The sequence below is a fragment of the Salvia splendens genome, chromosome 2, assembly GCF_004379255.2.
Source record: "Salvia splendens isolate huo1 chromosome 2, SspV2, whole genome shotgun sequence".
Classification (NCBI taxonomy): Eukaryota; Viridiplantae; Streptophyta; class Magnoliopsida; order Lamiales; family Lamiaceae; genus Salvia; species Salvia splendens.
In genome coordinates this window covers 6,606,725-6,621,172 of record NC_056033.1, presented here as the reverse complement: position 1 = coordinate 6,621,172, position 14,448 = coordinate 6,606,725, and the positions used below count along the sequence as shown (strand labels likewise).

The 14,448-nt window shown below is 40.7% G+C and overlaps 2 protein-coding genes and 1 pseudogene across 5 annotated transcripts; all 3 read right to left on the bottom strand.

Moving 5' to 3' along the window:
• Window positions 1-4,867: 4,867 nt before the first annotated feature.
• Window positions 4,868-6,585, bottom strand: LOC121772270 (protein TRACHEARY ELEMENT DIFFERENTIATION-RELATED 7A-like). The gene is made up of 2 exons (XM_042169298.1): window positions 6,270-6,585; window positions 4,868-5,409 (listed from the first exon to the last, which is right to left on the bottom strand). Exons 1-2 carry the CDS (start codon window positions 6,583-6,585, stop codon window positions 4,868-4,870), a joined length of 858 nt encoding a protein of 285 aa, XP_042025232.1.
• Window positions 6,586-7,121: 536 nt separating this feature from the next.
• LOC121785777 (protein trichome berefringence-like 7) lies at window positions 7,122-9,590 on the bottom strand. 4 transcript variants are annotated; one of them, XM_042184221.1, is made up of 4 exons: window positions 8,489-9,587; window positions 7,759-7,917; window positions 7,369-7,674; window positions 7,122-7,250 (listed from the first exon to the last, which is right to left on the bottom strand). In XM_042184221.1, the coding sequence occupies exons 1-3, from the start codon at window positions 9,304-9,306 to the stop codon at window positions 7,395-7,397; spliced, it is 1,257 nt and encodes a 418-aa protein (XP_042040155.1). In that variant the 5' UTR covers window positions 9,307-9,587; the 3' UTR covers window positions 7,122-7,250; window positions 7,369-7,394. The 4 variants fall into 4 exon arrangements, with proteins under 4 accessions (XP_042040155.1, XP_042040164.1, XP_042040171.1 ...); XM_042184230.1 differs by having other exon boundaries at window positions 7,122-7,234; XM_042184237.1 differs by having other exon boundaries at window positions 7,122-7,671; window positions 8,489-9,590.
• Window positions 9,591-10,955: 1,365 nt separating this feature from the next.
• Window positions 10,956-14,380, bottom strand: LOC121772261 (annotated as a pseudogene).
• Window positions 14,381-14,448: the final 68 nt, after the last annotated feature.

The following is a 14,448-nucleotide window of genomic DNA, read 5'->3' as shown; positions in this document are numbered from 1 at the left end:
TAAACACATCCTCATTTCACACACAACTACACATCTATTCTTCCTATCATCTAAATTTTCTCTCAAATTTTCTCTCAAATTTTCTCTCAAATTTTCATATAACAACTCAAGATGTCCGGCGATGGCAACTACGGCGGTTCCGGCTCCGGCGGGTGAGATCTCAACGCGTTCGGCGATTGGGAGACCATGATCAACACATTGGGCGGTTCCGGTTCGTCAACGCCGGGGACCCAGGGTTCGGCGACGCCGGGGGGTACCAACCACCCAATTTTGATATTGATGCATATGTCCGTCCCTCCGCCCCGCGGTATTCGCAGGGATTATCCCAGATCCGGGAGGATTTTCCCGTTGATCCCACGCCGGGAGTAGGCCGAGGCGGTGGAGGTGGCCGAGGCGGTGTACAACCCCAGGCGAGCGAGGACGAGGAGGAAGAGGAAGAAGAGGAAGAGGATCTAGGCCGACATCCATACAACAACCTCGAAACGCTGGCGGTGTACAACGCTTGGATCACCGTCTCGTATGATCTCATCGTCGGGAATCAACAATCCCGGAAGTGTTTCTGGGAAAAGGTCTGCGAGGTCTACCACCAGATAAAGCCGAAAGGCTCCCGCAAGCGCAAATTTAAAATGCTCCGTTCTCACTTTGACCGAGTCGACCGACAGGTCAAAAAATTCTGCGGCATCTACTCGGCCGAAGAGGCGCGCTACCAAAGCGGCGCCACGACAACCGACATTTTGACGTCCGCTTTGCGCGCCTACTACCAGGACGAACGTCATCAGTTCAGATTTGTTGATGTTTGGCAGGCCGTCTAGGACGAGGAACCGTGACCCGGCGGTTTCCGCTCCAGCTCGGGCTCAACATCGAAGCGCACGAAGCATACGGCGAGTGGCCAATACTCGTCTGGTGGTGACACCGCTGAGGGCATCAGCCAACCTGAGGCTGAATCCCAGGAGTTTGCGGGTACGGTCGGCGATGCTGGAGGATCGGCGAGTGGGCGCCGTCGGCCTCAAGGGACGAAGGCGGCGAAATCGGCTAGAGCAAGGAAGGGCCGAGGCGAATCAAGCCAGCCGGCCTCGGGATCGGGCTCGCGGGGAGGCTCGGACACACTTATGGTGGCGTACATGACCGCCACAATGGCAGACACTTCCCGCTTCTCGTACGCCCAATTCACGGCCTGGTGGAACGGAATTGTGCATATGGTAGCACAACTTGGCCTTCCGACTCCCCCTCAACCTCGACCGCCTCCGGAGGATGATTAGCCGGCGGAGTAGTTTTTTTATTTTTCTTTAAATTTTTATTTTAAATTATGTTGTGTGTTTTTTTATGTTGTGTGTTTTTTAATAAAGTGTGTTTGTTTTAATTGAATTGGGTTGGAAAAAAAAATAAAAAATGAAATTGAATGAATAGTAATTAAGGGACGGAATAAGGGACGGAGCGTTGCAGGTTCCGTCCTTTAGTTAAGGGATGGAGGAAAAAAGGACAGTGTGGCCCTCAAATAGAGGTCAAATAGTAGTTAAGGGACGGTTTAAGGGACGGTATAGAGACAACGTAGTGGATGGCCTTATAGACTAGTAGCAGTAGTATTTCTTTCTCTTCAGTTAACTCACTCAGTTATCTTAGCACTATTTTCTAAATCTCGTGTTGAATAGAAATATCTCCATTAGTTTGAGAATTTGAAATTTGTGTCCAGTGTCTCTTTATTTTTAAATAATAGAAATATCTCCATTAATCTTGCTTCAATAATAATGTTAAGAAATTTCAATAGAGTAGAATTTTTAAAGATTTATTAAATATATATAAATCTGAGTTTAGTTTATGTTTTGACATAGAAATATCTTGCTTTGTCACTAACGTTGCCTGACATTCTATCAAGAGCGTCTTTGTGAAAGATAAAGAGAGAAATGCAGTGTGACTCAGCTTATGCAACGAAGCTTGAGGCCATCCGCAACGCGTCTCGTTGCCATCTCTATCTCGTCTCGGCGAGACGAGACGGCATTGAGACGGCGCAGCCCCGCGTCTCGTCCCGGTCTCGGCGAGCGTCTCGTCCCAGCGAGACGGTTGGCGCGCCAGCTCGCCAAGCTCCAGCGCCACGTGGCGCGCGCTGGCGCTAGGCGTGGCGCCCACTCGCCGGCCCCGCGAGTGGGCGTCGTCACGCTGACGCAATAAATCATTTTTTTGAAAAAAAATTGATTTTAATAAAAAATAAATTAAAAAAATTAAAAAACGGTCATATGACCGCTCAATGGTTATTTTTTTATTTATTTTTTATTTTTTATTCTATAAATACTCCTCTTTCATCCTCATTATACACAAACACACATCTAGTTTGCCTCAAATCATCTCCATTTCGTCTCCAATTTTCATCTCACCTCTCCAATTTTTATCACAAAATGTCCGGCGACGGAAACTCTGGCGGCTTTGACATAAACGCGTTTGGCGACTGGGGGGGCATGTACAATGTCTTGGGTGGTTCCGGTTCCGGTTCGTCGACGCCGGCGGCGTACCAACCACCCCATTTTGATGTGGATGCATACGCTCGTCCCTCCGCCCCGAGGTATTCGCAGGGATTATCCCAAATTAGGGAGGATTATCCGGATGAACCCAATCCGAAAGGAGGAAGAGACGGTGGAAGTTCCAGGGCTCGCGCATTCGATGCCGTGGAAGAAGAGGAGGAGGCGGCTGAGGAGGAGAAGGATGTAGGCCGTCATCCATACAGCCGCAAGAACACGATGGCCCTGTACAACGCCTGGTCAGCGTCTCGTACGATTCCATCGTCGAGAATCAACAAACCCGGAAGTGTTTTTAGGAAAAGGTCAGCGACGCCTATAACGAGATTATTGAAGATGCTCCGCAGTCATTTTGACCGAGTCGACAGAGAAGTCAAAAAATTTTGCGGATCTACAAGAATGAAGCAACGAATTACCAAAGCGGAGCTAGTGGGGCCGACATTCTGAGAGCGGCTTTGCGAGTCTTTTTTGACGACAACGACAAAGAATTCAAACATGTCGATGTTTGGGAGGTGGTCAGAGACGAGGAAAGGTGGGCTGGCGGTGTCCAGTCCAGCACAGGCTCGACCTCGAAATGCACGAAGCACACGGCGGGTGGTCAATACTCGTCTAGTGAGGGCGGTTCAAGCAGCGCCGCACAAGAGTTTGCCTCACAGGAGGTTGAGGGCAAGGCCACCGATGCAGGGGGTCCTCCCGTGGGCGCCGTCGGCCACAAGGGACTAAGGAGACGAAGGCGGCTAGAGGGAGGAGGGGCCGAGGCGAATCAAGCCAGGCGAGCTCGGGCTCGAACAACCTAATGTCCATGTATTTGGTCGTCACGATGGCTGACACTTCCTGCATGACGCCTCCCCAATATCAAGCCCATCTTGCCGGAATTAAGTATCTGGCAAGACAAATTGGTATTCCGCCTCCAGGTAGCATGAGTGCACCGCCACCGCCTTCGGGGGATGATTCGCCGGCGGAGTAGTTTTTAAGTGTGTAATTTTTAATTTCTAGTGTTTTAAATTATGTCTTTTTTATTTATTTTTTTAGATTTTAATTATGTGTTTTTTTATATTTTTTTAGGATTTTAAATTGTAATTTTATTTTATTTAATAAAGTCTGTTTTTATTAATTGAATTTGTTGGAAATAAAAATAAAAAATGAAATTGAATGAATAGTTAAGGGATGAGATGGTTAAGAGATGGAGGGTTGCAGGTGATGTCTCTTAGTTAAGAGATGAGATGAAAAGTACAGTGAGACCCATGAATAATGAAGAGATGAGACGGTTAAGAGACGGATAAGTGACAGCGTTGCGGATGGCCTGAGAGGCGGAGAAGAAGAAGATGACCATTGGTCATGACAGTTGGTAACGACTGTGTTAGTTAGTTAGTCTTAGCTCAGGTTTTATGATTGACTTTTTGGAGAACTCTCTTTCGATAATAAAATCTCCCAATTTCCTCTCTGTTGTCTCTCTTTGATAGTTATGAAGAGTGTGTGAGCATTTTAAGTGTTTTCCACGTGGTATCAGAGCACGGGTCCAAGTAGATGATGAATTTGATCTCTTTATCTTTTCTTTTGCCTATCCACGTGATGGAAGTCCGATGTTAAGGACGTACTCCTTAACCTCGCACGAATTCCTCCATGAGGTCGTGGGAACGTTTGCCCGTCGATCGCACACGACAAGAACTAGGATCAATTCCTCTGTGAAGTCGCGGGAACCTTTGCCCGACGATCAACAACGACAAGAACTAGGGTTTTGAATTGTAGAAGAAAAGAAAATAGCGTATTATCTTATTTCATTGATTGAATAATATGAAAGGTTACACACATATTTATAATATGTGGGATACGATAATATCTTAACAATAAAGTGTATCAAATCTAATAATATGATAAGCAACAAATATGGTAAATCAATACTAACTTAATAATAAGATATGTCTCGTATCAACTCCCCCACGGTTGAAATCCACCTTGTCCTCAAGGTGGAAACCACGATGCAACGACGAGAGTTGAAAGCCAAAAATTGTTGAGAGACGTCTCCTCCTGGATCAAACGCACAACGAACAGCTGAACGTCTTCCTTCATTCTCATTCCATTCAACAAGGTAGGATTCTCCGTTTTCCTCCGTCCCACACAAAACACCCTTTTATTGCCATAAGCCATTCTCGTACGACAGGAACCGGGAGCACAATAAGCCACACTTGATCCTTCATTATCGAATAACCATACTTTTATCTCACCACTTGGAAATGGAAAACAGGAGATGGATATTTCTCTTCAAACCAGGGCAAAGCGAGTACACGGGATCCTCGTGGCCCTCAAAGGTATACAGTTTAGCACCACTTGCCGCACCCCAAACCTTAATCAACTTGTCATCACCACAGCTTATGACAACTAAGTATTTTATTTGCTTTAGAGAATGCTAGATCATTCACACTACCAATATGTGCGTCGATCTCCAATTTCTTCTCAAATGAATTGCCATTTTTATAATACATATGCAACTCGTTTTTTGAATATGCAACCCCAAATAGAGAACCATCAAGGCTCCCCAGTACACGATTAACGGAGATGCTGTGATTTTTATCCATTTTCTCCATTAACGACTTGACCACAAATTCTCTTCTGAACAGCTTCTTGTAAGCAGCAACGTCCCAGATGTCCACATCTCCGGATAATTTCCCGACTAATAACAGAGCCTCATGAACAGGGTGAAAATCCATGCTAGTCATGGACGAGCCTATATCCAAAACCCGTTCGACCGTGCTAGGAAATTCAATAGGAGGTCCATTTCGAGAAGCTTGACAACGGGTGGAAATAACCGCTTGCGAGACCTCCTCCTCGTTTACATGTTCTGTTGACTTTACATCGACAAAGAGCCTACTCTCCCCAGCTAAAGCACCAAGTGCATCCGCCCCTGAAAAGAAAATAGCGTATTATCTTATTTCATTGATTGAATAATATGAAAGGTTACACACATATTTATAATATGTGGGATACGATAATATCTTAACAATAAAGTGTATCAAATCTAATAATATCATAAGCAACAAATATGGTAAATCAATACTAACTTAATAATAAGATATGTCTCGTATCATCCGATGTGTCATTCCGACCCACGCGTGAGGGTACGTGTTAAATTCTCTAAATTCTGTCTCATATTGACTTGGTGAATATCCTATCTAATCTATATATAAGTGTGGATAGATGGCTAACGAGTCGTGACTCAACATGTCGATCAACGGTAGACAAAGCATAATGTATGTACTCTTTTTTTTCGTCCATCCCATAAGTGTATGCACTTTTTAATTTTAAATTTTTTCTTGTTAATGAGGTGGGACCTATTCTCCAATGACAATACTTTAATTATTTTTTTATTTCTATCACTTCCTTACTTTACCGGTTGTGCATTAAAATCCGTGTTTTATTAAAAGTGTAGGACAGAGGGAGTATCTATATATAGTTTCTCTGGCTAGTGAATTTATTTAGATGATGATTAATAGATTAAAAATTAAAACAAATTATTATATTGCATAACAGCTAAAAACCACTTTTTACACATCAAACTTTGAATATTGCAGTCATAAATTTTAGTAGCAGCCACTTTCAAAGCTTGTGTTACAAAAGATTATGAGTTTGATGAGTACTAGAAATTGTAAAAGAATTTCCAGCCTCAATTTCTCCAGATTTCGCATTTGTGTGCAAGTGCTTCATTTCCATCTTCTCAACATTCTTGATGATCTCTTCTTGAGTATGCTTGTCAGTCTCATTCACCGGTCTTCTTCTCTCTCCTCTTCTTCTCTCTCCTCTTCTTCATAAAGCACCAAAGAGCAAAGCAGCAGAAGGCAGCAAAGAAGAAGCATCCGAACGAGGCGAAGACCACTATGACCACTGTGGGAGCATTGTCAGGAGATGGTGGAGGAACACGAGGGGGTGGTGCAACAGGGTGGAACGGAGGGGGATGAACATGAGGTGGTGGTGGAGGAGGAACTACGTGAGGTGGGGCAGGAACGACATGAAGCGGTGGTGGGGGAGCGATGGGGTGGACAAAGGGGGAAGGGGGAGAAGGGAAATATTCATAGGCAGCCATTTTAGAAAGCTAAGAGAGTAGATGAAGTTCTTTGAATGCTGATGAGAAAGCTAAGTCTTATATTTGTAATGAATTATGATTGCTTGTTACAATGCTTTCAAGAATTCAAAAACTTGCCTCCCATTTCAAGCTTTGTCTTATTGTGTAATAAGAAGTGGATAACAAACTTCCAATGTTCCACAAAATAGTAAAAGGCTCTATTTGCTACCATAGTTGACGTCAGAATTTAAGCCTCAATTCCAAATCCAATGTTTGGGTTTGGAATTGAATTCAATTATGCGATTCGAAATTCCAAATAGTTGTAAAATCGGGCATCCTTTTCACACACACACTAACACAAGACATTGCACACACACAATACACATTGCACACACGGGGAATTCCATAGAATTCCGATTCCATGGGTACCAAACTGGACTATAAGGCAAAAAACCCCAAATAGGGTTGGGTTCATCAATTGAAACAATAAGAACATAAAATAGATATGATTCTAAAAAAAACAAATGTATCACAATCTCAAGCAGACTCTCACCATATAACGATATAAATACACACATATATATTGTACATTGTGAAAGGTTTATGTGTTATACATTCTACACATGACTACAAGAACTTGAAATATAGACAATAAAGAAACAAAGGCAACCTGTAGTATATAAAACCTGAGGTCAGAAAAATAAAGGAACATGTTACTATTGCCTAAACAAGGAAACGAAGAACATGTAGTGAACTCGATAGCAAGTGTGGACGGGGTAAAAATCAAAGAGAAAACGAACTCACGTGTTAGAAAGTTGTGATAGATTTCTTTACTTCGAGAGAAGAAACGAGAAGAGGAGTTCGTTCCACACATCCGGCAATCCAGGGAGGCACCAATGGCTGCAGTCAGGAACGGATGGATTATCACTCCACGAACCCACATGTGCATCACTCCGAGAGGCGCCCATCTGAGTAACGTGCAGCAATTTTACGGGGACAGACACGTTATTCATAGCTTTGATTATTGCATCAGATACTGAACTCCTCTGTTTCCCTTTAGCTTTGAAAGTAGGCAGCTTTGTTACTTTGCAATTCTGACGCGATCCGCTACTGTTCATAATAGAGCAGCAAATCTATAGTAATTAAATAGCATACGTGTAGATACAGTATATATAGATAGATGTTATGACAAACCTCCAATGAGAGGATTCAAAGGTCCGGAAAAAAACCCGAGTCTTATTGGGGTTCACCGCCTTCTCTACCCAAGATTTCCAAGTGGCTAATGCGATCTTGAGGCCATTACTTATTGGCATCCCAAACTTCGTCCTTCCACCATTCTGAAAATACCAGCCACTGTCTGAAAATGCAAATTAGAAGTACTTCATAATAAATTTTTAAATAACTAACTAAAAGAAACAGAACCTAGCATCGAAATGCTTCAAAGTCCGTTTTAACCTCTAATCTCGGTTTGAAGCTTTCCTAAAAGATTCTGAACAAACTTATGATTAGTTATGTCGCATCTTCTGGCTGATACCAAGTACCAACACACAATCTGCTTATGTAACGTTTATTCTTCGGATTTAGTAGCTTCAATAACCTTTTAGTGAGCAAATTGTTGTCGGATGAAGGACCGGTTTAAGTCTAAACTGTAAGATAATGTAAATAACTTAACTTGTCCATTTCATCAGCAAAATTTGATAGACCTTTTGAAGCATACTACTCCTCTACTTATTCACATTGTAGTATATTATTAAGATGATAATTACAACATTTACTTAAGCAGATGAAAGCCATAAGCAATGCAGGAGCTGATTCAAAATGAACGGGTGAGGTACTAATGTGGCAAAATGACAACAAAAACATACAAAACAGGCATCAAATTACAGAATCAAGAGCAAATGCAACGAGGCACGAATAGACTTACAGTTCAAACAGTTTAGTACGCGTCCACCAATGACCCGAATTGAAAATGAGAATATCCGAATCAATCCATTCACTGCTAATATCATCCATCTGGTCCAGTTTCAGCACAGCCTTCACTCTCTTCGGAGAGTGCTTGGGGGCTGCGCCCGGCTGCACCAGGAACACAGAGCGATAGAACTCGACAGTGAGACTAAACGTCTCAAACCTGACACTCAAATGCCTAATTTGCTTTGTGATCTCATTCCCATTGGCCTCATACACAAACCTCTTATCCTCAACACCACTCATCAGCATACAAACCATAGACTCCCACTGCGTCCTACTCAGTGAATCCCCCACGAAAACCACCCTCTTCCCACGCAGATACTTCAACGCAGCACCCACATCAAGTCTTGGAATCTCACAGTTCTTAGGCTTCCACCTCCACTTCAGATAATCCCTATCTTTCCTCCCATTACCCACACAATCAAAACCATGTTCTACAAAAGGGCAATCTGATGCATTATACAATGGATAACTATCATCCACCACCCATTTCCCATCAAACACATTGCATTCCTTGCTCATATTATTACCATCTCTACTTCTACCAGTATCAACTACAGTTTCAGAAGATGGAAACATGTAAAAATAGCTAGATCCCATCACCACAATGAAGCATAGAATGGAACCAAACATGAAAATTGCAGTAACAGACTGAAACATGGAGCTTTTGCTGTAATTCCCAGCTAACATCTTGCTGAATTTGAGAACCCTTTTCAACATTGGCCTCAAGTAGCCACAGAAATCCCAATACAATCTGTATATGACGGCACTCATCTCTAAAACACAAGGAGTAGCACGCAAGATTCAATTTTTATCATCAAGAAATCAACTTTATCTGTCTCCCAAGTCAAAACATAAGCTAGAATCAAGAAAACATGTAAGAATCCTTACAGTTTCAGAAACTGGGATTGAAAGTGTGAAATGTGTGATCCCAGCTGAGGAAAGAAAGCAAGACTGGAGAATAAGGTGAATGGTGAGGGTAATTAGGTAATTTTCTTTGACAGTAGGTGTGAAATGGAAATCTGAGCTAATAAATGGGGTCGGAGTGAAGAAGAAGATCATAGATTTTATCAACCGCTATTACATGTGGTGGGTTGTACAAAGGTGTATAATCAGATGCTCTGAACCTCATGCACCGAACGGTACTCCCCTTATTATGATTGGCTAATGGCTATCTAATTAAATTAACTTCAATATATTCGAGTTGAGTTTTTCCTTAAAGCATTATTATTGCCAATTCAACTTTTGAAATGATTAAAAAATCATGTAGTTAACTTTTTAATATTTATAATTGTTTTAATATGGTTAAATTTAAAACTAATGTGATCAATTTAAGTAGTAGTACCGTGATATTTCGATAAAAATACGGTGTTTCATATAATCATTAATCAACGTACTCAAGATATATTGATGTATTTTATCTAGAGAAGTTTCATTGATTAGTTAGCAATTAATGCAAAATTATCTCTCAAGACAAAAGATTCCAAGTAATTGTCAAATAACTTACTTTTCTTTTGTCGTTTTGTTTAAGATTAACTTAGTTTTCTACTAATATTATCTCTGATCATTAATAGCTATCAATTAATGCTTAAAAAATGTACTCCTTATTTTGAAATTTTAGTAATATTACCGTTCCTAAAAGATTTTTATCCCACGTGACTACACTACGTAAATATTTTCCACTAGATTAAAATTGAGAGTGTGATAATTATGATCGAATTAAATCATTGTCCAAATTTAAAACAAACTTTGTAATAATACTAGTAATTATTTTAGAAAATGTAAGTTAGATTAATTTCTTCTATTGATGTGAGAGAAAAAGAGTACTACTTAAGATTACGTTTAGATTAATTTCTTCTATTGATGAGAGAGAAAAAGAGTACTACGATTACATTCCTAAATCTCACTATCCGATCCGTGGTAAAGATATTCAACAACTAGAACATTCTTTGAAAGGACATAGCAGCTAATATCAACTAATCTTATTTAATTATCACATGTATTATTAAATATTCATCATTATTTTGGTACATCTTTAATACATCTGGCAAGTTGACTAATATCTCCTTGTTACGAATAAATTATTTGTTTTCTAGTTGATTAGTTAAGGGTGTTTGGTTCAAAATTTTGTATTTAGATATTACATTCATCTAAATATTTTATGTAATTCCTACATTAATAAATGATCCCAAAAAAGAATTTGTGAAAATACAATATTCACTTAAATAAACACTTATTGGACAGTGGGTTAAATTCCATATCCCTTTCCTAAATTCTTCAAGAATTACAGTGCCAACTTATTATATTCGTGTGTAGAAAAAAGATCAAATATACTAGTATTAATTATAAATTAATTTTAATGGTACAGAAAAACATAATTTTACCCCACACTGATCTTCAATGAACAACCGAAACAACGTTAATTTCCATCCATTCCACAAAAAAATAAATACATCATTAATTCATCATTCCTATGTTTTTCCTTTGTTGTTACAACAACTAACTTACAAATGGCCCTTTTGCCTTGGGGAGAAATCAAACTCAACATAAATAACTATGAATCAAATCCAAAACACACCAAAAAAAAGCAACATCATGAAACTCACTTTGATCATGATCATCAACAACATATTTAGTCATTGGAAGTCTCCTGCCTCGAACAAATGAGCTGAAGAGGTGCAGAGCTCTTGATGGCTGTGCATAAGGCACCATATGAGCAGCACCTCTAACCGTTGCGAAAGTCAGCAAGTTTCCATACTCAGTGACCCAACCTCCCACCTGTCCTTTATGGAACCATGCTCCATATGGGACTGTGATCTTGAACGCGAGATTACTAATGTACGTGAACCAAGTAAAGGCACAACCGAATCTTGATCCCCACTGCAAAAAATTGGATCATGTGCAAAGTTTTTGTTAGTTCTTGAGTGTAAAATTCACATTCTTGCTGAGGTGAGGAATAAGAGTAGTATTACCTAAAAATCCAAACTGGAATGTGATTTCGAATGATCCTCTTTAGCAATGGAAGAATGTCAATGTTACCGTCTACCTCGTTGTAGTTCAGAAGGCTGCATAGTTTAAGGAAATGGAAAAAGTTGGCATATCCGCGTAGCAAAGGTAGAGAGAGGGGGGCATCGGTAGAGTTACCTGCTGCACATAGACCAACTATAAGGTAGATTGGTTTGATTTGCTTGTAGTGCCTTTTGAACCTCGGGAAGGTTGAAGTAGAAGCGCCTCTCGTGGCTCATGCAGACGTCTACTCCAACACTGATCTTGGTAGCCTGCAACAGCGTATAGTGTTATTCATATTGTTGTATGAGGCATAGATTTAAAAAAAGATTCAAAGTTTACCAGTTTCTTGAGTCGTAGTTCTTGCTCTACAATAGATGGATAGCACACATCCAGAATAACATCATAGTTGTTAATATATTCACCAACAATCTCAACTGCCTCGGATATAGCCTCGTTGCAGGATTTGGACACATTGTGCGGGCTAGCAAATGTATAATCATTGAAGTCACAGTCATTCATAATGGCAAGTCCAACTTCATCTGAAATCATTCCATGTGACCAGAAGAATTCGTACGTTGCTGGAACATCACGATCAAGCCTCAGAAGCGGGTTGCCAATCTGGCCAAAGAAAAACAGATTAACATGTAATCAAGATTTTAGAAAATGCAAATCCAGCTAAAGTATCTTCTTACAGCAACACCCTTGATGTTGAACTTGAAGTCTTTAGAATGCTCGTTGTAGTTGAGAAGAGCAATAGCTAACTGCGGGATGTAATGCCCTGTTCCAACAAACCAAAGATAAGCTTGAACAAATACTAGTAACTGATACTATCTTCATCACTTCTATATGGAATTTTCCTTTGGTATGAGAGAGTTCTTACCGGCATAACTTTCACCCATGAGAAATAAATCTCGGGTTCGAAACGTAGGAAACTTTGTGTACCATCCCATCATGAACATGTGCATATCCATTGCTGCCATAGAACATAAAATTTGGTTCGAGTTATCCGTCCTACTCTACTCGTGCAATTCTTATTGATTATCATTAATTCGGTAGGAGCATGATTCAGATTGAAGTAGGCAGAGCAGTGAGCAACTTGCTACCTTTGGATGCATCGCCACATTTGTAGTCCGAGCTGGTATTTGAATACGACCACCCTACACCGGCTGGAGACTCAACAAACAGAAGATTCGATGCTATACAAAAGGAGAAGCAGAATTTGTTGGTTTAGCTTATAAAAAGTCTACAGAATCTGTCATTTTTAAGATGCTTAATCAGCCATACCTTTGTTCCAAGATTTTGAGTTAGCACGGAGGCTGCGGCCATCTCCTCTAGGAAAGAAAGGACCTAACTCCGTGAACGCACCTCCTCCCATTGATGAGCAACCCGGGCCTTAACACAAACAACACAGATACTAAAACTCAGAAACTGAATTAATGGAAGCTCAAGATTCAGTAAGTGATTAATCAAGACAGTTGTAACCAACATATTTCTTCATAATAAGGCCAAGGTCATAGATATGATCAAGGGGAACAAAAAACTATTTCTTGAGAATCCTTCATGGCCCTTTGGATACTACACCCGAATACCCGATCCACTGCATTATACGCTTTTTTTGCCCAAAAACAACACACACATACACCACCTTCCTACACCTAGTGCACTTGGTGAGTTTTTTCACCAAGACTGAACACAAAACCAGACACACTTACTGTGTGGTGAAAATCAAACACACACACACACACAGTGCACTGCAATAAGTGCTTTAATGTGAGTGATTTATACTTCATAGCCAAGAATAAGCACAGTTATTCCATCAACCAAAACTTCTCTGTTTTCACCAAAAACCAAAACACACACACATTCCTACACCTAAAGCACTTGGTGTGTTTTTCACCAAGAATGAACATACAACTAGACACACACACACACAGAAAGCACTGCAATAAGTGCTTCAATGTGAGTGGTTTATACTCCTACTTCATAGCCTAGAATAAGCACAGTTAGTCCATCAACCAAAACTCCTTCTCACACTAAAAATGAAAGACAACAATTTCAAAAAATTCCCATTTGTCATGAACTCAATTCATCATCTTCAACTCAAGAATTTTTATAAAACAGAACTGAAAAATAAGGGGAATTAAAAAATTAGCATATTCAGTCCTGCAAACATGAAAAATACTATCAATCTTTGAGAATTGCAAACAAAATTAGAGATAAAAATGCAAAATGTACCTCCATTGAGCCATAAAGTCAAGGGCTTGTGATGAGGATCATCAGCAGCTTCCACAAATTAGTAAAACAAACTCCTCCCATTTTTGACATCCACGTCGACATAGCCTGCATACTGCCTGAACTTCACCGGCTGCTGGCCTGGCAATTTCACTACCAGATCCTCCTCCGGGAAGCCATAACCACCAGTCCCAACACCACAGCCGCTGCTAGCCACCACATCTCAGACTCAAAAAATGAAATCAAGAAACCGCCTTTCCTCTGCATAAAGATGCAAACTTTAAGAAATGGGAGTTGCTAAGGAGTTGAGCTATTTAACTAAAGAGGGCACGTGAATTCTGGGGTGGGGCGTTTTTATCAAAGTGCAGAGCTGAAATTCTTCAGAGGGTAAAAATGGCTCTGCTCTCTTTTCCTTTCCTATACTATATATAGATACAGAGAGGTGTGTGCATAGTTGCGTGAGTTAATTACGGGCTTCTGCTGCCAGGAGTAATGGGTTTTTTGTTGTTATCTCATTGAATCACAATTCAGTAGAGAGTGGAATTGAATGCTCTGAGCCACAACGGCAGAGGGACGTGGTATACAGCATCCTCCTTGTTGGATACATGCGTCTCGCAACATCAAAACATAACGAGATGAGATGTTGAAGTGAGGGTGCATGTGAGTGCACGTGAG

What these genes read in the sequence shown, in the direction of transcription:
- LOC121785777 (XM_042184221.1), bottom strand. Translation starts at nt 9,306, where the DNA reads ATGAGTGCCGTCATATACAGATTGTATTGGGATTTCTGTGGCTACTTG. An exon ending in CGTACTAAACTGTTTGAACT is followed by an intron (nt 7,918 to 8,488) that starts GTAAGTCTATTC and finishes ATTTTCAGACAG; the next exon opens with TGGCTGGTATTTTCAGAATG. An exon ending in TTTGAATCCTCTCATTGGAG is followed by an intron (nt 7,675 to 7,758) that starts GTTTGTCATAAC and finishes TATTATGAACAG; the next exon opens with TAGCGGATCGCGTCAGAATT.
- LOC121772270 (XM_042169298.1), bottom strand. Translation starts at nt 6,585, where the DNA reads ATGGCTGCCTATGAATATTTCCCTTCTCCCCCTTCCCCCTTTGTCCAC. An exon ending in GAGGAGAGAGAAGAAGACCG is followed by an intron (nt 5,410 to 6,269) that starts GTGAATGAGACT and finishes TTTTCTTTTCAG; the next exon opens with GGGCGGATGCACTTGGTGCT.